The following is a 24,508-nucleotide window of genomic DNA, read 5'->3' as shown; positions in this document are numbered from 1 at the left end:
AGACCTTGGAGAGCAACCCTCTCCCCCTTATTTTACAGATGGGGAAACTGAGGCCCGGGGAAGCGAACAGACTCGTCCGAGATGAGACAGTGACGGTGAAAACAAAAAACGGGGATTCAGCCCTAGTGCTTCTCCCCCTCCACCAATGACTTCTCCTGGAGGGGTCCCCGGGTTCGGGTGCGGGTCCAAAGCCCCCTCCCAGGGGACCCCCTGGGCGCCCCACCCCGGGCGGGCCTAACCTTGTTGGGAGGTCTCCGCCCGCAGAGCCGGCTCGGCCGCAGCTGCGCCCTAACGCTTCCCCCGTCGCCAAGGCAACCGCGGCGGCCGCGCGCCCCACGCGGCCTAGCGTGGCCAACGGTTCCGCCCCGCGCAGGCCGCGGTCACGTGGGGGGTGCGGCGCGGCTGGGCGTGGCGCAGCGGCTGGACTGGCGGGAGCGGCTGCTGGACTGGCCCCTGGCGTCCGCAGGTAGGGCCCGCGGCGACCCGGGCCTGGGGCCCCCGCCCTCCCCCCCCGCCCCCCACGGCCTCTGCCCTCGGGGCGCCCCGCCCCCTCCCCACCCCGGCCTCTCCCGAATCTTCCCCTCCCCCCATGCTGGGTCCCTTCCCTCCTCCCCAGCCACAGCCCCTCCCTCCTGGTCTTAGGGGGCCCCCCCGACTCCCTCCATCCTCTCCCGAGCCTTCCTCCGGTCCCCGCCCTCTGCCCCCTCCCCCATCCCCCCAGAGCCCGGGTCCTTCACTGAGCCCTCCCCCCGCCGAGCCCCCCCCCAGTCCCCGGCCTGAGGGTGCCCCCCCAGCCCCATCCGCCCCATCCTCATCCGTGCCTCCTTCTCCCCTTTCCTGAGCCCGTCCCGAGGCCTCCCCTCATTCCCCAGCCCCCTCTCCCCTGGGTTCCGGCCTCATCTCCCCCTCTCTAGGAGCCCCCCTCCTCCCATCGCCCCCTCCCCCGCTAGGGTCCCCTCCTTTCAGACCCAGGCCCGGTGCCCCCTCCTTCCCACAGGCTCTCATCTCCAGAATCCGACAGCGCTTCCCTCCCGCTGCAGGTACCAGCTCTATGCCCTCCCTCACAGCCGCGCCCCCTGCCCCCTGCCCCCCCAAGGACCGCACAGGCTGGTGCCTGCGGGGCCTGTGCCCGACTGCGGGGCCTGTGCCCTCCTCCTGAGCCCCCCGGCCCCTTCCCCCGGGATCCCTCCTCACCCCTCCATCCGTCATAACCGGTCCTGCCCCTTCCTCCCCTATTCGGTGTCTCTGCCAGCCCCAGCCCGACTTTACCCCCGAAGAGAGGCCCGTGCCCTCCCTGCTCCCACGTCCCTCCGTCCCAGCAGCTCCTGCAGCTAGGCCCCAGCCCTCCCTCCCTCCTTCCAGTCCCATCCCAGAAGCAGCTCCCCCCTTAATTCCATGTTCTGAAAGGACTCAGGCTCTGGGCTGCACCTGGGAGGTTGGCTTCTCTTTGTAAGTCTTTGCTTAATGAAAAATATTTTTATATGGAGCGTTTTGTAGGTTAAAATAGCTTGTAAGGATAAAAAGAGGAAAGGATTCTGATGCACCAGGGTGGCATTTCTTGTAAGATCTTGTAAATAAGTTTCAGTATGAGGTTTTGTGCAGGCCCAATGGTGAGAAATAGGCAGCACCTTAATTAGACATATTCATGTATAGTATTTATTATTATTCATATGTAGTATTTATTACCGCAATTGTTTTCACAGCATGACTTTGGATGGAAAAATTACGATTATTATTTTAACTCAGTGTCACAAATAGAGAAAACTAGAGAAATAAAGGACTGGCCTCAGAGGTTTTGTGGGTGTCTGCCCCTAGACTGGAATCCAGATCTCACACCTCTGGTTCTGTTACTCTTTCCACTAAATAAATAACCTTCCCCAGTCACTGGTACATTAAAATTTGGCAAAGGGAAATGAAGAAGCCTCAGTAAGACAGGATGTACCAAGGACTTTTTTTCCCCAGCATCATAAGTTTGTTCTCACACAAAGGTTGGCAAAATGACCAAAATGATTAGGACCTTCTTGCAGCATTCCTCATCCAGTAATATTTAAGTTTAGTCATTGAATATATTTATTGACTTGTTTATCATGTACAGAGAGCACTGTACTACGTGATAAGGGAAGCAACAAAAGAAATAAAAGATGTGGTTCCCTGGCCGAAAGGAACTCTTTGGTCTAGTTGGAGAGATAAGGCATGAAACATTTCAAGAAGCATAGGGATGTTTATTTAAAGTAAGGAATGTGGAATAAGAGGAGCTGAGTTTGAGTCCCAGCTTATAGTAGTAGTATTTACAAGAACTAGTGGTCATGTTCCCATTCCCCTTGAGCCTCAGTTTCCTCTGTAAAATGAGGGTGTTGGACTGGAAGGCTTCTAAGAACTCAGATCTCTGTATGGTCACATAGGTGACCTCTCTAGTTCCTTCGCCTTCTAATCCTGCAATTCTGTTAACTCCAAATGGTTGTCACAGACCAGTTTTGGGAGGACTACAACTTAGGGACTGGACTGATAAGGGAAGGCTTTGGGAAGGATGTGGGGCACAGGATAGGATTTCTATAGGCCAAGAGAAGCGTGGGGGGGGCGGGGATGAGGGCTAAGGTCACATGCAGCAAAGATGCCGCAAGACTGGAGAATAGCAAATGTTTGTCAGTTTTGAAGAAGGGAAGAAGACATCATCTTCAAACTATAAGATGGCTAAAATGACTGATTTCTGGGGACATACTAGAGTAGATAATTAAAGAGATTATTAGGAAACATCTGGGAAAATAATGGATGACTTACAAAGACGACTTCATCAAGAATAGATCGAGCCAGTCTTCTCTCATTGCCTTTTTTCTTTTTTATAGGATTGCTAAATTAGCAGAGGAGAATACTGTGGATATAAACTTCTAAATTTTAGCAAATTTAGCAAAATGATTAAGTATATCATAGTATTTTGTGGAGAAGATGAAGTATGGATTACATAATAATAGAGGAAGAGGCATTCAGAACTGATGGGATGGCTAGACTAATAGGGTAGATGAGTTGTTGTCAACTGGGATCTCCAGTGGGAAAAACCAGGAATCTGTTTGGCCCTGTGCTTTTTGTCATGTTTATCAATAGTTTGGTTACAGGCATAGAAGGCATGCTCATCACTGCAAATGACAGAGAGTTGGGAGGAATAGTTAACACATTAGATGTCATAGTCAGAATCGGAGGTCATCTTGGCAGGCCAGAACATTAGACTGAATCTAATAAGCTGAAATTAAATTTTCAGCTTCATAAGTACAAGATGTGCTGAAAAAGATCTGAGAGTATTAGTGGACTGCAGACTCAAATAGGACCCAGCACTGTTCCGTAGCAGCCAAAAAAGCTACTGCCATCGTGGGCTGCATGAAAAGTAATTTGGCCTTCAAGACTACGGAGGTGACGGTCCTCTTATACTCTGCCAGTGTCAGGCTTCATCTGGAATGTATTGTTCAATTTAAGTAGGACACTGATAGGTTGTAGAGCCTGCAGAGGAGGACAAGGAGGAAGGTTACAGGCCTTAGGTTCATGTCACAGTATAGGAGGAAATGATCCTGGAGAAGAGAAGGTGCAGGTAAGCCAGGATCGCTGTGTTTAGTTATTTGAAGGCTGGCATGTGGAGGGGGAGGGGGTAGATTTGTTCTGCTTGGCCCAGGAGGTCAGAACCAGGAGCAGTGGATGGAAGTTATAAAGAGGCATATTTAGGTTTGATGTCAGGAGAAGCTAACCCAAAGTGGAATGGGTTTCCTGGGGAGGTGGTAGCTTCCCCTCCTTGCACAATAAGTGAGGCAGTCCTTTAGTGTGGATACAGGAAGAAATACAGTTTATTCCTCGTTCTTGATATGGTTGCCTTACCTCCTTTTCCTGGTTTATTTATTTTTCAGCCTTGAAACTTACCTTTTCACATCCATTCAAGTACATTTAAAACTCACCATTCTGAACACAGTTGAAGGTTCTAGTTATTTAAGAATTCTAAAAAATATTATTATATTGACAATTTTTCTTCTCTTCAGTTCCTTACCATCTGTAATAATTTTTATTGGGATAGTTAAGGTCCCCTTTTTTCCTTTTCTTTTGTTCTCTTGTAAATGAGGAGTTTGACAGATGAGGCCATCAATTCCTTTCCAGATTTCTTCAGTTTAATACAAGTTTTAAAAAGTTTTTTTAATAGTCATCGTTTACTCCCCTTTTCCTTCTTGGCCTCTTTGCTATTCACTTTTTTTCACTACTCTTAGTATGATGAATTTGTTCAGTGTTCTTTCTCCAGAACTTTGTCCCACACGATTTTGTATTGACTTTATCTGCTTTATACTTTGCTCAGCTAAGAGATAGTCAGGTAACCAACAAGCTGGGAGTAATGGGATTCTAGGAAATTTGGCTTTCCCACCTGGAGACTTTGTCATGATCCTTATATTTTCTCTATTGATGTAACCTGTAAATGTGGGGAAATACAGTTCTATATTGCTCCCTGTGTAAGGGAAAAAAATAACCTGTGGAGAGTGTGATAGAAAGACCAGTGAACTGGGTTCTTGTAACTAAGTTCTGCTACTAACTAGTTGTGTGATCTTTGGCAAGTCATTCCTTTTCTCTAGCTGGTCTTTAGATTACTCATCTGTAAAATGAGGGGCCTGCACAGCATCTCTGAGGTCTAAATTCTACTAAGTTCAATTCTATTAAATCATAAGTTTTTTTCTTTAAAAAAAAAACCTTTTTATTTATCATGCTTGGTTTGGTATTAATAATTTTTTTCATCTTCTGTAAATTATTTGACTGTGTGCTATTTTCATAGCATAGACCAGAAAGCAAAACAAAAATACTACTCACTTAATGCAACTATATTGTATTAGTGACCAGGATTTTCTCTTGTTCTTTTACCATATGACATAATGCTAAGTTACTACATTATCTTTGCAAAGAAACTAAAACAGTGTTGTCTGTGAGGAAGGAGTCTTGCCTTTTATCCTAGTAAAAGTATGTGTTATTCCAGGATTTTGACATGATGGATATTTATTTTTGATTAAGATCAAGTTTTAATTTCTCAGCATATGCTGCTGTATGAAAGGCTTAGCTTTGATAGGGAATCTTACTGGAATTAGGTGGCTGAGTCCAACTTGGAGTCTTGAGCTGGATGACCCTGCTCAAGTCCTTATCGTCTTACAACTCCAGTTTCCTTAGTGAAGAAAAGAGGTATGATAGAAGCCTCTAACAGCTACCTCACAGGGTGGTTTTGAAGAGCAAATGAGATATTTTATGCAAAACACTTTGGAAATCTTAAAATGTTCTCTGTGCCTGGTGTTCACTCTTGGGAGGGAGGCATTGATGGACAGAGGATATGAACAGCAGCATAATTTTTCTCATACAGTTTTCCCCAGCATTTGACTCAGTTCATAGATCCACTCAACACTGATTGTTAGGTTGTTTCTAGCTGGCAATCTGAACATATTTTTTCCCACAGAAACGATATTACACATGGTAGTTGAATTCTATAAGCTGCTAAGTGGTACTGTAGAAGTGCTGAACCTGGAGTCAGGAAGATCTGAGTTCACATTCAGACACATGCTATCCATGTAACCCTGGGCAAATCTTCATTTATGCAAATGAATTTATGCATTTAACTGTCTTATATCACTTCTTTCTATCAATAAAATGGAGATGATAATAATAGCATCTACTTCTCAGGGTTATTGTGAGATTCAAGTGAGATAATATTTGTAAAGTTCCAAGTTTTAAGATTCTATAAAAATGCTAACTACTACTACTACTACTACTACTAGTTATTACTTGTAATACTATTCTAATTCAAATAAAAACAACTATGTTTTAAGGGAAACTTGTCATCCCATATTTCCATGGGAAAACAATTATAGTTACAAATGACAGTCAAACCTGTAAATTGGGAATTTCTCTTATAAGATTCTCTGTAGAGCTTTTTATCCCTGAGATTCTAGTAGAGACCCTCTGATACTGGGGGGCCAAGGTGAATGAGAGTGAAGAGTTCAGTACGACCCTAAGGTTGTAAAACTAAGTGACTGTGGAATATTGCTCATGCCCTCAACAGAAATAGGGAAGTTAAGAAGAAGAGTTGTTAGATTGAGAGAAAAATAATAAATTCCATGTTGAACCTTCTGCTGACTTTGAGATTCTTCTGGCCCATCAAGGTGGAACTATACAGCAGTTAGTAAATAATATCGAACTAGAACTCAAGAACTCAATGAGAACTGGGTATGTAGATTGTAGAAGTCATCTGCAGGGAGATGATAATTGAACCCTTGGGAATGATGAGATAACCAAGAGAGATTGTAAAGAAAGAAAAGAAGAGGGCCTGGAACAGAAACCTGGGATTCACTTGTTGGTTGGTTGTTGTCCTTCGTTCTCAAAGAGGACCAAAATGACATCACCATGATAAAAGTGAAGTTTCACTGTGGCTGATCAGACCAATATGAGCTCAGATTGCTCTACCACAGGTTGGGCACAGATAGTCTGTGTGAATGTTTGGGGTCCGTACTTAAATTTGCGTATCCTATGTTTACTTTGCGCTGTCTCAATTCTGCTTTGCTCATAGAGCACAGCACTCTTTCTGATGTGGGTATGCCATGCTGAGCATGTGCCAGTGTCTCCCATATTATACAGTCAAATCCAAAGTTCTTGAGAGAGAACTGGAGAGTGTCTTTGTATCGCATCTTCTGACCACCATGTGATTGCCTGCCTCATGTAAGTTCTCCATAAAATAGTCTTTTTGGCAAGTGTACATTTTGTATGGCCAGCCCATCGGAGTTGCACTCTCTGAAGCATAATTTGAATACTTGGCAGTTCAGCTCAAGCAAGGACTTCAGTGTCTGGTACCTTATCGTGCCAGGTGATCCTCAGGATCTTCCTAAGACAGTTCAAATGGAAGTGATTCAGTTTTCCTGGTATGGCCCTGATAGACTGTCTGTGTTTCACAAGCATACAACAATGAGGTCAGCACAGTGGCTCTGTAGACCTTCAGTTTGGTAGTCAGTCTAATACTTTTTCTCTCCCAAACACTGAGCTAGCTCTCATAATGCATGCATCAACCTCATTGTCAGCGTGTACATCCTTGGGAAGTACACGACCAAGGTAAGTGAAATTACCCACAGCATTCAAAATTTTTCCATTTGCTGCAACTGATGGTTCCATGTATGGATGTTGTGGTGGTGGCTGATGGAGTACCTGTGTTTTCTTGGTGTTAATTATTAGGCCAAAATTAGCACAGGCAGCAGAGAATTGATCAATACTTTGTTCCAGCTCAGCTTCAGAGGCTGCATTGAATGCACAATCATCTGCAAACAGAAAATCATGCACCAGCACTCCCTCTACTTTGGTCTTGGCTTGTAGCCTTTTCAAATTGAAGAACTTACCATTAGTTTGGTAGTTGACCTTGATGCTGTGTTCATCCTCATTTGACAGCATGGCTGAAAACATCATGCTAAAAAGCATGGGAGCAAGCATACAACCCTGTTTCACTCCATTGGTGACTGGGAAGGCACGAGAGCATTGTCTGCTATTCAGAACCCGGACAAACATGTCATCATGAAATTGACGTACAATGCTGATGAACTTCTCTGGAAAACCACATTTTGACATAATTTTCCATAAGCTGTCATGACTAACAGTATCAAAGGCCTTGCTCAGATCTACAAACGTTGTGTACAGACCTCTGTTCTGCTCCTGGAATTTCTCCTGGAGATGTCGGGCAGCAAACACTATATCGACTGTTCCTCAGCCCTTTCTTAAGCCACACTGGCTCTCAGGTATATGACCATCTTCCAGGTGAAGGATCAGCCTATTAAGGAGGTCTTTAGTAAGAATTTTGCCTGCAGTGACTGAAAGGAGACCCTCCTGTAATTGTTGCAGGACAATCTATTCCCTTTACCTTTATAAGAGATGGACAGTGGAGGCATCTTTGAATCCCTGGGGGATAACCTCCTCTTGCCATATAACCTGGAAAATTTCAGTCAGCTTTTGTATGAGCAGTGGTGCTCCTATCTTGTAAATCTCAGCTGGAATAGAATCAGTACCAGGTGCTTTGCCACATGAAAGCAGCCTAATGGCCCTCAAAACCTCTTCTGCAGTTGGAACTTCAGCCAAGGAGGGATTGACTTCAAACTGAGGTAAATGGTCAGCGGCCTCAGCATTGATGATAGTCTGTTGGGAACACTATGGAAGTGTTCAGCCCATCTCTCTAGGATTCACTTGTAGACTGCTAGGGAACAGTCGAGCACGAGGTAGAGGCCCCAGAAGAGAACAGTATTAGGATATCTGAGAGGAGGATGAGGTAGTTAGCAGTATCAAAAAGCTTAAGAGAAGCTAAGAAGAGTGGAGGACTGAGAAAAAAATCACCACGCAAATGAGGTTGAATTAGTTGTTCTCTTAAGAGTTCTACCAACTCTAAATCATATGAATAAATATCTTTTTTCATATAGTTCATTCCAGAATATGTTCAGGATTCAACTGCTGTGTTATTTCTTTAACCACTAATTTTGTGTATATTTGCATAATTTGATTTAGTGAGCACTTCTATGTGTTTAGGGGTCATAGTGAAACAGAAAAAAAATACAGTTTTGTACTGTGAAGGAGCTTGTAGACAGATATGAAAGAATTAAAAATGCAAGACACCATAATATTTGATAACAAAGATTTTACCCCCCATTCAGCCACTTCTCTTCTTTTCTTAGATATAGTAATGTTGTCTGTGCAGAAGCTTTTCAGTTTTAAGAAATCAAGATTATCTATTTTATCCTTTAATTGCCTTATCTCTTGCTTGGTTAAGACTGTATATGCTACCTGTGACTGTGAGAGGTAAATGATTTGTTTCTTTTCCAATAATTTTATATATGATCTTTAATATTCAGGTCATGTATCCATTTAAAATATATTGGGGAGTGTATAAGTTGTTGGTCTAAGCCCAATTTCTGATAGACTGCTTTCCAGTTTTCCTAACAGTTTTTATCAAATATGGAGTTTTTCCTAGGTAATTTATATTTTGCATTTTGTCAGACACTGGGTTATTGAGTTCTGTTTTCTGAATCTCCTTTGCCTAGTTTGTTTCATTGGTTTCTCCCTAGACTTTAACCAATACAAGATGGTTTTGATGACTGCTGCTTTATAATATAGTTTGGGGTTTGGAAGTGCTATTTCCCCTTTGTTCTGACTTCTTCAAATAATTTCCCTTGTTTCTCAAATTAATTGAGCTGTTATTTTATCAAATTCTATAAAGTATCCTCTCGGTAATTTGATTGGAATAGCATTTAAAATGCAAATTAATTTTGGTAGTATTGTCATTTTTGTTACATTAACACAGCCTAGCTGTGAACACTGAATATTTTTTATTTAGGTTGTTCTTTATTTCTTTAAGGAGTACTTTGTAAATGATACTGCATAAGTCTTCTGTGTGTTTTGGAATGTTGCTTTTGAGATATTTTATAGTTATTTGGAATTGTATTTCCCTTTCTATTATTGCTTCTTGTGTTTGTTATTATATAGAAATGCCTTTGATTTTTGAGGATTTCTTTTGTAGCCTGCAACTTTGCTGAAGCTATTAATTGTCTCAGTTGCTATCTCTGCTGATTTTCTGGGGTTTTCCAAGTAAACTGTCATATCATCAGCAAATAGGGATTTATTTATTCCTTTAATTTCTTCCTCTTGTAGCTATTACTGGCATTTCCATAACTACATCAAATAATAGTAGGGAGAGTGAATGTCCCTCTGCATTTATTGCAAAAGATTCATAACATTCTCTGTTCTGTATCCTAAAAGAAATGAAAGAAAAGGGAAGAGGACCTAGTTATACAGAAATATTTATAGCAGCTCTTTTTGTGGTGGCACAGAAGTGGAAACTATATCATTTGGGGAATGACTGAACGAGTTGTGGTCTATGATCGTGATGGAATACTATTGTGCCATAAGAAATGATGAGCAAGATGGTTTCATAAAAACCTTTGAAGACATATGAACTGATGCAAATTGAAGTAAGCAGGATCAGGAGAACACTGTACATAGTAATTAGCAATATTGTAAGGATGATCAACTGTGAAAAATTTAGTTACTCTGATCAAGACAGCATTTCAAGACAATTCCAGAGGACCCATGATAAAAAAAAATGCTATCCTCCTCCAGAGAGAATGGAAGAACTCTGAGTGCAGATTGAAAAATATGTTTTTCACCTTGTTTATTTTACTTGCTTTTTTCCCCCCAACATGGTTAATGGATAAATCCCAAGAGGGATTTGAAAACAAGTCTTACCTTTAACGTGAGCACCTCAACCACTACTCCATAGCCACTCTATATTCTGCCCTTCTCACCTGTACTTGTGCTCAGTTCTGGAAAGGACATTGGCAAGCTAGAAAGTGGGCCTGGATGGTGAAATGTCTTGAAACCATGTCATTTGAAAATCTTCTGAAAGATCTGGACTTGTTTAACCTGAAAAAGACCCAAGATCTGTGATAGCTGTTTTTATGTATTTAAAGAAAGATTTGACTTGATCTGTTCAGCTCCAGAGGGAAGAACCAGGAGTTACTGTTAGAAGTTACCTCTTGAGGCAGATTTGGCCCTGAGGTAAGAAAAACTTCTAGACAATTAGAATTATTCAAGTAGAATAGGCTGTTTTAGGATAGATAGTGCTATGCTCCCAGAGTTCTTCAGTCAAAGGCTAAATGACCAGTGATTGGAGCTGTTGTAGAGGAGATTCTGTATGGTGTGGGTTGGACTAGATGGTGTCAAAGGTCCCTTCAAACTCAAAATAAAACATTTCTTGTAAGCAACAAGTTGTAGGATTTTGTTTTCTTATCTAATCTGTCACCTTTTTCATTTTATTGGATTGTTTAATTCATCCACATTTAAAGTTATGAGTTAGGTTTATATTTTCTTTCATCTCTCCAAAACCTCCTTTCTTTAAGAAAGAAGTGTTTTTCCTTCTTTTCAAGGATGATCCTCTCCCCCTGTTCATTGGTTTTTACAATTTCATTTTTTGCACCCCTTTCCAAAAAGGATTTCTCTCTTCTTGTTCATTTTCTCTTTTTGCTTACTCTAGACTCTTATTCTCTGATTCATAACTGCTGTCATCATCTGGTCCCTTTATTTTCTCTCTGTTCTTCATGCCATCAGTGCTTCCAGGGTATCCATTTAGGTTCTCCTTTCTAGGCATTATCTGTCACTGCCCTATAGAACTTACACCATGCATTTCCCTTTTCCATTGTGCCTCGTTCCCAAGACAGTATCAGAGAAGATACTACTCCGTAGTAGAGTCCCTCCCGTACCACTGACTTATACCCTTTCTGATTCACCTCCCTCCCTGCCAGTTTTACCTGGAAATCTTTCTTGTTCATGCTCTCCCATTCTTCCAGGTGCCAGTTTTCCCCAGATGTCCCAAATTCTTCCCCCTCCCCACACTCCCAAGTGGACTTTTCAAGCACCAAATCTTTCAGGTCTCATCCAGAGTAAGATCCTCATCTTCCTCAATGACTATCCCTCTTCATCCATAGGAGTATTCATCAGTGAAATCCCCTCCCACCCCCAAAGTAAGATGTCCTTTTCCGCCTCCTTTTCATTTTTCTCTCCTCCTCTCCTACTTCTCTGTTGACTCTTCTCTTTCAGAGACCAGAGAGGTCTCCTTCCTCTCACTGCTAGCCCTTGAAAAGACCCAGGTGCATCACATCCTCTCACCATCCCCCTATTTCCTCTCCCCCCCCAACTTATTTTATGTACCCTCTCATGCTGTAATGTAGATCCACAAAAGTGGTATTCACTTGTAGGGTGTCACTAAGTTCTCTTCATAATGTTCTGTCTACCTCTTTACTGTTATCTTTACTAGATTTCTACCTTAGCCTGTCTTCTTGTGTACGCTTGGAAGTCTTTCTGTTGTGACCCTTTTGCTGCTGCATTTTTTCACTCCTGCATTTCTGGTTTTTTTGGTGTGTTCAAAAACCATGTAATCTCTTCAAGTCTGGTTTTCTTGCTATGAGTGTTTCAGATTCTTCTTTATTATTAAACATCCATCATTTGTCCTGTATGGTCACCCTGAGCTGCATTCTCAGCTCCATTGCTCTTTGGAACACATTATTGTATTCCCTCCTCCTTTTTCTTTTGGACACAGAATTGGTTTGCATTATTCAAATATTCTTTCCTTTGTGATTGAAGGTCTTTCCTCCTGATGGCTCAGAACTTGTAGTTTCTGAATTGAATTATTAAATTTAACCACTAGGTGTTTTGGAGTTTGCAGCTTTGGATTTTTTTTCTGGAGACAATCTGAATTCTTTCAATTGGATTTCATTTTCTTTGTTCACAAGTTATGGGCAGTTCTCTTCTGTTATTTCCTTCATTATGGTATTAAGAATTTTGTCTTAATTATATTCTTTTAGGAAACTTATCATCCTTAGGTTGTTTCTAAGATCAATAGGTTGTCTTTAAGATCAATATGTTTTGCTTGCATAATGAACATATTTTCTTTTAATGTTATTTCTTTTTTCTTCTGTTCTTCTAGATTGTTCTTTACATTGTCTGTTTGCATTCCTAGTCTGTTCTTTCTTTTGTTTTGTTGGTAAGACTTGCCATCGCAAATTACAGTTTTTTGATTTTGCTCATTATTTTTGCTGTGTAAGACATAAATTCTGTTCTCATAATTCTCATTTCTCTTTTAAACCATTCAGGAACAGTGTGTGTGTGCTCCATGTTCTCCTCAAATTCTAGTCTTCTGTCTTAGGTGTTGGATTGTTTTCTTTTGTTTTGCAGTATGTATTCATAAATGCCTGAATTTGTTAGGAGATCTGGAGGCCATATTTCCTTCTCTTGTTACTGGTGTTTCCTGTTTATGTTTCAAAGTCTTTGAGGTTTTTTTTTTTCTGAAATCTTTGGTACTTTCACTCATTCCCACCTCTTTATTTTTATCACTCATTTCCTGACTTCTAATTCTTCCCTTTTAGTTGTGATTTCCTTGTGTCTGAATCTCAAGTGTCTCAGCCTCTTCCCACACTGGGCAATTTATGGTACCAGCCTAGGTCTCTGCCCCAAGAGACTTTTAGGTGGTCAGAACTGGCCCTAGCTGGGTGCTCTGCTCTTTCCCATAGGCTTGGTAAAGTGCTGTATAGATTACCATATGCACAGTGTCCTGTCCTGGTGACCTGTCCCACCCTTTGGTACCAGAAGTCGTTGTAGCGCTAGTACGTTCAGGTTGCAGCCTTCAGCAGCTCTTGCTTCTGAAGGGTTGTAGCCAAGTTGGCTGTCAAGGCCCAAGTAAATTTCTATAGCTTGGAGCCCAGGCCTCCATTGCACTGGAAACATGGAGGAGATGTGATAGGAGTGGGTTTTGTTTTAAGCCTAAGTCATGTCCTTGAGTCTTCTACTGTAGCATGGGAGGTACAAGAGAGGTGCTGAATGAGCTTAGGCTGGGTCAGTGAGTATCAGTTCCTGGGTTTGGGGAGTTTCTATTTTACCTTCTTTTGAATTTTGAGGGTCCTAGACCATTGAAACAGCTGCAGTTGCTTTCTCTTTGAAGCATAATTTTTGTTTTGGGGACATTTGAGAAGTCATAGAGATAGGAGAAAATGTCTAATCTGCCAGTTTGTTTCTCACATGACCTGGAACTGATTAGGTGTTCAATTCTAAGTATGATTTTAATTATGCTTTTGTTCTGAAATAAACTCTTTAGATGACTGTTCAGATATATATATGTATATATATATACATATATATATATACATATATATATAAATATATATATTTACAGATGTACTTTTGGAGATTATTGAATTGTGGGTCATAGGTTTTAAAGCTTGAAGAGACCTCAGCACCTACCCTTGCCTCTGATTTTACAGAAAAAGATCTTAAAACTCAAAGTGGTTAAGTGACTTGCCTCATATCACACAGGTAGATGTGAATCTGGGATTAGAACTCAGGCCCTTTGACTCCAAATCTACCACTTTTGGATGAGGGGTGGGAATGGGAATGAAAACAGGGCTAAATTTTAAGTTGGAAGAGACTTAGGGGCCGCATCTTTGCTCTGAGACTTACTTGGTGACCTTGATAAATCTTGTCAACTTTTCTTCTGTTTGGGGTCAGTAGCAGTTGTACCACGGCTCTCTTAGGGTTCTTGTGAGAAAGGGCCTTTGTTAGCCTTAAAATGAAATATAATTTGTGAGTTATTTTCATTAATAATATTGCCTTCACTATTTAAAGAATAATGCCATTTCATCAAATAAATAAAAATTGCACTGGGTTTGTACAATTTTTCTAATGAGGGTAACTACCCCTTTCCTCTTCCTCATGCCAAACTCCCGACCAAGGGTCCTTATCCCTTCGTTGTTTTGGGGAGAAGGGGTGCTGCAGTAGGCTTTGCTCTTTCAGTCTTAAGTAACTGAAAATGATTTTACTTCTGAGGAAGGAAAAACATTTTAAAGACTAATTATGAAGCAATCAGACCCTAAATGAACTGGCTGCATGGGCTAGGTTCATCTTAAAAAAGTCATTGTTACTTTCATGCTGAAGAATCACATTTTCATTTTCCCCATGAAGCAGAGATGTCTTTCTAGTTTGAAACATATACGGCATTTATTTATCAGGCAGAAGTACTCCTTATTGATACCATTTTTCTTTTTTTTTTCTTTTTTCAGGGTTCTGTTAGCCATGGCTGCTGTTGACAGTTTCTACCTCTTATACAGGGAAATTGCCCGGTCTTGCAATTGCTACATGGAAGCTTTAGCTTTGGTCGGAGCTTGGTACACTGCCAGAAAAAGCATCACCCTCATATGTGACTTTTACAGCTTGATCAGATTGCATTTCATCCCTAGATTGGTGAGCAGAGCAGATCTCATTAAGCAGTATGGAAGATGGGCAGTTGTCAGTGGTAAGAAACTCAATTATCATTACTTTGACTTCCATTTAAAATCCAAGTAGTTATTTAATATCTAATTTTAAATTAGATGTATTATTTAAATATGACATAATGGGTTGAGAGCTGCCTTAAAGTCAGGAAAACATAAGTTCAAGTTCTGTTTCAGACATACTGTTGTCTGTTTGACCCAGGGCAAGCTGCTTAACTCTTCTCAGGTTTCTGGAGAACTTTGAAACCATAAAATGCAGAGGAAGGATCAATCTCATTGGTAAAGGGAATTTGCTTACCAGGAGTTCTCTCTGCCAGAGGTGTCAAACTCACTCCCAAGTGACCAGAACCAGATTAAAATGTAATTGGGAAATATTTAACAAAATTAATTAAAATGCACTACAATGTACAGAACATTGATTTGTGGTTTTCTAAGTTAATTTGATCTGTTTCTGTCTGCCCTAGACCAATGAAATCGAGTCAAGCCCTTTTCTTTCTTATTTAGAAGGCTATTTTGAACTCATTTTGGTACTTTCATAGGAAAATACTATTTAAAAAGCCATGTGTATTTATATGCATATTTTCCTTTTTTTTTTTTTTGAGGTAATGAAATTCAATCATCTCATTTTATTAATGATACTTAAAACTAAGATTAAGATTACATGAATTGGATATATAATATAGGTGGTAAGTGCAAGAGTTGGATTGTGAACCCAGGTCCTTTGACTACAAATGCAAAACTCTTTTGCACAAACAAAATCAATGCAGCCAGAATAAGAAAAGTTATGCATTGGAGCAAAAGAGAATGCATTGAAAATCATAAAAGTCTGACTAAAACCTATAGAAAACTGATACAAACCTGTAAGAATAAAAGCTTCTTTATTTTTATTGTGAAATGTTTTCATTTTATTTATATATAAATATACTTATTTATATATAAAAAACCTTTTTGCTCTAAAAGCAAATGACTGAATGTGCTACATTATTTTTGAAAAATCATTGTGTATGGTCTGAGGACAAAGCAGAATTACAAATAATAATGGTAGTTAATTATTCAGTTAATCTGATCAACATAACTTGCCAAACAAGTGAATTTCTTTCTTCTTCCTTCTTTCCTTCCTCCCTTCCTCTCTGTTTTCTTTCTCCTGTCTTTCTTTCTTTCTCTTTATTTCTTCCTTGTCTTCTTTCTTTCTTGGAAGTCTTTATTTTTTTCCAGTTTATTTATTTATTTTTAGTTTTCAACATTCATTTCCACAAGATTTTGAGTTCCAAATTTTCTCCCCATCTCTCCCTTCCCCCCACCCCAAAACACTGTGCATTCTGATTACCCCTTCCCCCAATCTACCCTCCCTTCTATCACACCCCTCCCTTCCCTTATCCCCATCTTCTCTCATTTCTTGTACGGCAAGATAGATTTCTATATCCCATTACCTGTATTTCTTATTTCCCAGTTACATGCAAAAATAATTCTCAACATTCGTTGAGTTCTAACTTCTCTCCCTTCCTCCTTCCCCACTCATCCCCACTGAGAAGGCAAGCAATTCAGTATAGGTTATATATGTATGGTTTTGCTAAAGACTTCCATAAAAGTCATGCTGTGAAAGATTAACTATATTTCCCTCCATCCTATCCTGCTCCCCATTTATTCTATTCTCTCTTTTGACCTTGTCCCTCCCCAGGTATTTACTTCTAATTACCCCTTCCTCCCATTTGCCCTCCCTTCGATCATCCCCCTCACACCTTCTCCCCTGTTTTCCTGTAGTGTAAGATAGATTTTCATACCAAATTGAGTGAGCATGTTCTTCTCTCCTTAAGCCAAATGTGATGAGAGTAAGCTTCACTTTTTCCCTCTCACCTTCCCCTTTTCCCTTCCATTGAAAAAGCTTTTTCCTGCTTCTTTTATGAGATAATTTGCCCCATTTCATTTCTCCCTTTTTCCTCCCAATGTATTCCTCTCTCACCCCTTAATTTTATTTATTTAGATATCATCCCTTTCTATTCACCTCACCCTGTGCCCTCTGTCTATATATATGTGTATAATCTCTCCAACTACCCAAATACTGAGAAAAGTTTCAAGAGTTACAAATATTATCTTTCCATGTAGGAATGTAAGCAGTTCAGCTTTAGTAAGTCCCTTATGATTTCTCTTTGCTGTTTACCTTTTCATGCTTCTCTTCATTCTTGTGTTTGAAAGTCAGATTTTCTATTCAGCTCTGGTCTTTTCATCAAGAATGATTGAAAGTGCTCTGTTTCATTGAATGACCATTTTTTTGCTGGGTGGGTGATTTTTGGTTTTAATCTTAGCTCCTTTGACTTCTGGAATTTCGTATTCCAGGCCCTTTGATCCCTTAATGTAGAAGCTACCAGATCCTGTGTTATCCTGATTATATTTCCACAATACTTGAATTATCTCTTTTTGGGTGCTTGCTATATTTTCTCCTTGACCTGGGAACTCTGAGATTTGGCTACAATATTCCTAGGAGTTTTTCTTTTTGGATCTCTTTCAAGAAGTGATTGATGAATTCTTTTCAATATTTATTTTACCCTCTGGTTCCAGAATATCAGGGCAGTTTTCCTTAATAATTTCATGAAAGATGATGTGTAGTCTCTTTTTTTGATTGTGGCTTTCAGGTAGTCCCATAATTTTTAAATTGTCTTTCCTGGATCTATTTTTTAGGTCAGTTGTTTTTTCAGTGAGATATTTCACATTGTCTTCTATTTTTTCATTCTTTTGGTTTTGTTTTGTAATTTCTTGGTTTCCCATAAGGTCATTAGCTTCCATCTGCTCCATTCTAATTTTTAAAGAACTATTTTCTTCAGTGAGCTTTTGGACCTCCTTTTCCATTTGGCTAATTCTGTTCTTTAAAGCATTCTCCTTGTTGGCTTTTTGGGCCTTTTTTGCCATTTGAGTTAGTCTATTTTTAAAGGTGTTAATTTCTTCAGCACTTTTTTTCTCTCCTTTAGCTTTAGCAAGCTGTTGACTTGCTTTTCATGATTTTCTTGCATTTCTCTCATTTCTCTTCCCAATTTTTCCTCCACCTCTCTTACTTGATTTCCAAAATCCTTTTTGAGCTCTTCCATGGCCTAAGACCACTGCATATTTATTTTGGAGGTTTTGGATGCAGAAGCCTTGACTTTTAGATCTTTCTCTGAAGACCTAAATTGTTCCTCCTCATCTGAAAGGATGGAAGAAAATACCTGCTCACCAAGAAAGTAACCTTCTGTTGTCTTATTCTTTTTCCCTTTTTTGGGCATTTCCCCAGCTAGTTACTTGACTTTTGAGTTCTTTGTCAAGGAGAGGATATACTCTGGGGACCTGTAAGTTCTCAGTTTCTCCAAGGTGGCACAATCAAGGGAGAGATGTTTATTCCTCTCCTGGCCTGTGCTCTGGTCTGTGAGCAGGATTCCCTCTCTAGAGCCTCCACCAGCTCCACCAAGCCAGCCAGCTCTCCTCCTCACCCTGGGGCCACCACTCAGGGTTGATATCCAGATCAGTTGCTCAATTCCCCCAGGGGCTTTAGGCCAGGGCTCCAACAATGGAAGCTGCCACTGCCTGGGGCCAGGATTAGACCACTGTATTCCCTTCTCACCCAAGTGAAAGAACTTTCTTACTGATTTTGAAGCTGTCTTTGGCCTCTGTGAGTTGAGGAATCTGGGACCCACAGCTTTTGCTGGTGGCACCTTGAAGCCCGTGGCATGCTCCATGCTGAGCTGTGCTCTTCTCTGTGCCCGGTGCGATGGACCTTTCCTGTTGGCCTTCCAGGTTGCCTTGGGCTGAAAATCTGTTTCACCCTGTCATTTTGTGGCTTCTGCTGCTCTAGAATTTGTTTAGAGTCATTTTTTACAGGTTTTTTATGGGCTGTGGGAGGAGACCTTCTAGAGGTGTGTCCTTCTACTCTGCCATCTTGGCTCTACCCCCCTCATATTTTTCTCTATTATGTATCCCCCTCCACTCCATTTTTAGAAGAAAACATTTTAAAAATATTTTCATGGAAGATAAAAGCTGGAAAGGACCTCAGAGATGACCTTGTCCAGTTCTCTCATTTTACAGTTGAGAACACTGAGCTCAGAGAAGGTAAAGAACTTCCTTAAGGTTACCTTCCTTAAGGTTAAGCTGCCAGATGGTTACAGAAGCAGAACTAGAATGAATGGGGTGAAGGGGATGTCCTCAGTCCTGTTTCCCATAGTACTACTTTTCATTGAATTCTTCCTCTTTTATTCTAATTCCTTTCCTTTTCTGAAATGGTTGTTGGCTACTGCTTTAGTTTTATGAAATTTGGGGTTATAAAATTCAGAGTCACTTTTTTGCAACATGGGAAAGATCCTTATAATATACACACTCAAGGATGAGTTATTGAAGTTTTTTAAAAAAATTGAAAAATATAGAAATATTCAGTGTTACACAATCAGTTTTAAATAACTTTAAATAAATTTTATCAAAATTTTATAATTTTGTTCCAGGTGAGCATTTAACAATCATACTGACCCACCTTTATTTACTAACACTTCATCACTTTACAGTATCATTTGAGATATGAAAGTTCAGGCCTTATTCTCTCTTTTTACCTACATGATTCCTTTGATGTCCTTGTTTGATGATTCCAGGGTCAAATGCTGCACACAACAAGATAAAGATACTCAGATGCTGTTTTTCTGTTTTCTTTCCTTTTCGCTTTTCTAACACAGGTGCCACAGATGGTATTGGAAAAGCCTATGCTGAAGAGTTAGCAAGCCGGGGTCTCAATATTGTCCTCATTTGCCAGAATGAAGACAAGCTGCTCAAGCTGTCTAAAACCTTAGCTGAGACCTACAAAGTTGAAACAGAGATTATAGTCGCGGACTTCTCCAATGGCCGTGGAATTTACTTACTTATTAGAGAAGCTTTACAAGACAGAGACATTGGAATCTTGGTGAATAATGTTGGGGTGTTTTACCCCTACCCACAGTATTTTACTCAAGTCTCTGAGGACAAACTGTGGGACATTATCGATGTGAACATCGCAGCTGCCAGCTTGATGGTCCACATAGTCTTGCCAGGGATGGTGGCAAGAAGGAAGGGTGCGATTGTGAACATCTCCTCTGGCTCCTGCTGCAAACCCACTCCCCAGATGACTGCATACTCTGCATCTAAGGTGATTATTGGGGGCTGGGAAAAGAGCCCTAGCGTAAAGTAACACTGTAATCATTGGATTGGATCGCAAAGCCTTGTTGTCCTGACTGCAGCTGTGAGTACTCTACTGCTTCTTCTCATAATGAAAAATGAGAAATAAATGTTTTCTTTTTTTTCCTTCTGTTTAAACAGGCTTATTTAGACCACTTCAGCAGAGCATTGCAGTATGAATATGCTTCTAAAGGAATTTTTGTACAGAGTTTAATTCCATTCTCTGTAGCTACAAATTCGAAAGCATGCAGTAGCTTTCTACATGGCTGCTCTTGGTTGGTGCCAACACCGAAAGTATATGCTCATCATGCAATTGCTACTCTTGGAATCTCAAAAAGGACCACGGGGTACTGGTTTCATTCAATTCAGGTAACAATATTGGGAATATCATCACACCTAAGTCAGGATAACCTTAATTTTTTTGAATGATTTCTAAAATTTTTTTAAATTTAAGTGAAGGGTAATGTTGAGAAGCAGGAAGTTTTGATTAATTTTACATTGACACCGTCAGTGTTTTTGATTGTCACAGAAGCTTCTCTTTCAGTAATATTTGCATTAAAATTGTTGAAAATTAAAATGGATATGAGAAGGGCTTACTTACATAAATGCAAATGACAACAGAAAACACATCTTAATTTGATACCATATTGTTGTGTAGGGGGCGTAGCACACACAGGCAGTTTCTGTAAAGCTGGAAATGTTTTGAATGTAGGCCTCATGATGGACTGACTGAGTATCAGCCATCTTAAGGAGAGTCTGTCTGTCTTTAGGGGCTCATCACTAATTTGTCCACATGGTGATGAATTTTAAAGGGCACAATGACTCTTAAGACTTATTTGTAAATTATAAAGGGATTGTCATCTGCATCAGGGAAAGGAATACTCATAGTAATGACATCTCAGATTCTTGCAGTATTGAGTATAATTGTAGAAACTGCTCAGTGTCTTCATTGGCATCGAACTGGTAAATCTAGTAACTCCAGATTGGTAATGCTTATAGAAATGGGTACTGGAGCTTACAGGATCATCTGAACAATGTAAACCTGTAAAATGTTTATTTCTGAAAACTTTTATGCCTAATGATGAAATTGCAGAATATATTATGACAATTTTAAGAGGCAAAGAATGCAAAATTACATATTGGAATATGCTTAAAATACTTAGATCTTTTGATATCTTTGTAAATAGTTTAGTGAAATAGTTGAGAATTTGAATATTTTAAGCACTGGGAAAGAAACATGCATGATTGTATTAAGGGCTTGCATTTGTCTAACATAGTATGTGCAAGTGTACCATGCTTTCAGGGTTCTTTTAGGTAAAGAGGGCACCAAGTTCTTTAAAACTGTTTCTTCCATCCCTAATATCTTTAGCTTTTATGGTGGATATAATATTCTCAATAGAAGCAAAATTAGAAGAGCCATATCAATCATGTTTGTATTTAACTTTTAGTGCTTCAGCATTATAGTGTCAGCCTGGTCTTGTGTCTGCTGTGTTAGCTGTCCAGGTAAAAGTGGAGAAATGGTTTTAGCCTGCAAGGCAGATTGAAAGGGAGTCTGGAAGAATTATTACCATATTGATACTGTCAGAGTATTAATATTGCCTTGGAAAGCATTTCTCCACATATTTGGAAATAACATTCAGTGGGTAAAATGAATTTTTAAGTTTCATTTTTAAGTTTTTAGCCTCAGAACATGCTGTTTGGCAGGAAAAGAGCAGCCTTTTCATTACTAGCTTTCCATCTTTGATATTTAATAAAAAAATACCAGACACATTCTATGGTAGAGTTGATTGAAAAACAAATTAATTTAATAAATACCTTTCTCAGGCTTAATTATTATAAAAATTAGGAAATGGTACCACCACGTATTAGGAGTTGAAGCCAAAACCACACTTTAGTTAGAACAGGCTGGCAAAGCAGGATGGAGGTTTTTTTTATTTTGAACTTGTACATATTTCCAACTACTTGGTCCCAGATATTTATAGCCATTCCTAAAAGATATCCAGTAGAGGGAGATGTATGTATTCTGTTTTTCATCACTGGGATGAATATTAAGCATTTTACTTTAGTATTTAATACTTTTGAGGATTCATGCTTTGATTATGTGAGTAAGCTCTTGACTCATGTAGTTGGCCATTTTTCTGTACCTGTGATTCTCAAAGAGTGTGTCATTAAAGTTTGGAATTTCTATTAAGCAGTTGAAAGAAAATATATAAATATTTTTAATATAAATTTTTAATTACCGTACTTATGTAATGTGGTAAGTATAATATTTGAAAAATAAACACAGCTTTCCTGTTATACATATGCACTAAACTCAAAACATGTCAAGTCTTGAACTTGTAAAGAATTCAACAAAAATGGCCTCTCTTATTAAAGAGAAATGTGCAAGTCTTTTGACCTTGCAGTAGTGGAGCTGGTATAAACATTCAGTGTACTTCATTTCCTCATAGTTCAAAGAAGACTGTACCGGAAGCCAAAATTAATTTGCAGGCTACTTCCTTAATTGGTTTAATGGGTTGCTCTTGCCCCTAGAGTCCACCAGATCTTCAGTGAAGAATATTTCTGCACTTAGCTAACTGAACTGGTCCTAGGAAGACAGACACACAATCTAATGCCTGACTCATGCCAGAAGCCTCATCAGCTTCAGATCAGCCATTTTTAATACTTTGTTAGCATAATCTTGATAATTTGGGGTCATCAGTGTACCATAATGAGACATCAAAGTAGGATGTTAATAAAGGATTAAACTTTTCAACTAGGTGAAATTCCCCTGATGTTTCAGGTTCTAGGTTGTGATGATCATAGATGACCATCAGTATTAAAAAAAAAGCTGAAGGATTGAACCAGTATTTTCAGGAAATGCTTTTTGTTTTACAGTGTTTTATATGATTAGTATTTGTATGTGTTTTGGACTGTTAAGAATTGATGAATAATCTGAAGCCTTATTAATTGGTACCTTTAGTGATAATTGTTAGTAACTTTTCTTCCTTTTTCTTTTTAGTTTCTTTTTGCACAGTACATGCCAGAATGGCTCTGGGCATGGGGAGCAAATATTATCAACAATTCATTGCGTCATGAGGCCTTATCCCATAGATTGTGAACCTGGATATAGCACCTTAGGAAGTCTTGCCAAATTATGTGAACCTACAGTATTCAGAGCATTGGAAGAACAGCATTTTATTTTAATTGTGTATTTGCTCTTAACTCTTTTGCTGGCACCTTATTGTTGCATCATTGATAAAACTGATAGGGTACTTTTAAAGAATTTGATGGGGAGCTGTCTGAAGGTGTTGGCATGGGGTTAATATTTATGTGATGAGAACTGATGTCGGAAGCCTAGAATTGGGTATTCCTTTTTTTTAATGTAAGCTACTGGAAAAACTTATGTCAGTGAGTCAGTGTTGTGCTATGAACCAAGATGAACTGAAATTGAAATAGACGCACAATTTGATTTGTTGGGTCTTTTCATTTTAAATCTTCTTGTTTTAAGAGTGGTTGTGTGTTTCCTTCAAAGAATTGTAATTAAAAAAATAACTGGAAAAGGTGTGTTTAAGAACTGTTTTGAAGCTGAAAATGACTGGTGTTAGCTGTAGAAATCCAACTACCTTTGTGTACTGTATTACGTAGATCTTGTAGTTTGAATCTCTTCTGATGAAAACGCTGCTTTTCCATCTAAGAACAGAATTGTATTAGACAGGTTTGAAAATTTATCATATTTAGAAAATGGTGAGGTCTATATGAGTAACTTTATAACTAATGGGCAAATCAATTTTTGGAAAATGGCTTTGAATGGGAATTTCATGGGATTTAAAAAAAGCATTTAAAAATGCAATCTAAAGAAAGGTCTCTCTAGTTTTGTGACTTTCCATAGCAGTATAAGTTATTACTTTATGTTAAGTTCTTACCTACTTTGGAGCTAACCCTTTGCCAGAACTGCAAATACATTACAAAGTTTTTCAAGCATTTTTTAATTTATACAATTCTTTTAGATAATAATAATTATTTTCAGTGTGTTGTGTCGTGTTTTTTTTTTTTAAATGAAATCTTGCCCTTTAGAAAGAAAATTGTCTCACAATTTTCTATGTGATAATCAGTTCCAATAGCATTTATTGGTATAAACAAAACTTTTTGCTGAGGTAGTTAAAATGTGGAATAATTATGTACTATGTATTGTATCTGATGAAATAATAACAGATTTAGAAGTGTAATCTTAGTTTGTGCAATGAATGTCATGAATAAAATGAACAATTGTGTTGGAGTAAAAATGACTAACCTGCTTAGACAGGGTTATTTCTGAAATATAAACGTGTGTGATGTTTTGGGTTTAGATCATAGTGTCTTATTTGAAAACTTGTTGTGAGAACCATCCAGTACTATCAAAACTGTGAAGCTCTATACAAATGTAAGGTATTGTTATTATTTACGTATTGATAATTCTGCATTTCATTTTGTGACTCCAGTGCTGATATATATTGAGTATTTGTAAGCCTGGTAAAATTATTTAAGAATCA

The 24,508-nt window shown here is 39.3% G+C and overlaps 2 protein-coding genes across 2 annotated transcripts in view; one reads left to right on the top strand and one right to left on the bottom strand.

Annotated features, from left to right (window-relative positions):
* DNAAF1 (dynein axonemal assembly factor 1) overlaps positions 1 to 454 on the bottom strand; it is a 38,529-nt gene extending 38,075 nt beyond the window's left edge. The window contains exon 1 of the mRNA XM_072636179.1: positions 240 to 454. The gene's annotated coding sequence lies outside the window, so the exon portion shown is untranslated. The remainder of the gene's footprint in view (positions 1 to 239) is intronic.
* On the top strand, positions 343 to 24,508 carry HSDL1 (hydroxysteroid dehydrogenase like 1). The gene is made up of 5 exons (XM_072636180.1): positions 343 to 466; positions 14,628 to 14,860; positions 19,523 to 19,968; positions 20,139 to 20,366; positions 22,999 to 24,508. The coding sequence occupies exons 2-5, from the start codon at positions 14,641 to 14,643 to the stop codon at positions 23,095 to 23,097; spliced, it is 993 nt and encodes a 330-aa protein (XP_072492281.1). The 5' UTR covers positions 343 to 466; positions 14,628 to 14,640; the 3' UTR covers positions 23,098 to 24,508.

Source organism: Notamacropus eugenii, chromosome 1 (genome assembly GCF_028372415.1).
Source record: "Notamacropus eugenii isolate mMacEug1 chromosome 1, mMacEug1.pri_v2, whole genome shotgun sequence".
Lineage (NCBI taxonomy): Eukaryota > Metazoa > Chordata > Mammalia > Diprotodontia > Macropodidae > Notamacropus > Notamacropus eugenii.
Note: the sequence above shows the minus strand (reverse complement) of the source record. Positions and strands in the feature narration are given on the sequence as shown.

What these genes read in the sequence shown, in the direction of transcription:
- HSDL1 (XM_072636180.1), top strand. Translation starts at nt 14,641, where the DNA reads ATGGCTGCTGTTGACAGTTTCTACCTCTTATACAGGGAAATTGCCCGG. An exon ending in AAGATGGGCAGTTGTCAGTG is followed by an intron (nt 14,861 to 19,522) that starts GTAAGAAACTCA and finishes TTTCTAACACAG; the next exon opens with GTGCCACAGATGGTATTGGA. An exon ending in ACTGGTTTCATTCAATTCAG is followed by an intron (nt 20,367 to 22,998) that starts GTAACAATATTG and finishes TTTTCTTTTTAG; the next exon opens with TTTCTTTTTGCACAGTACAT.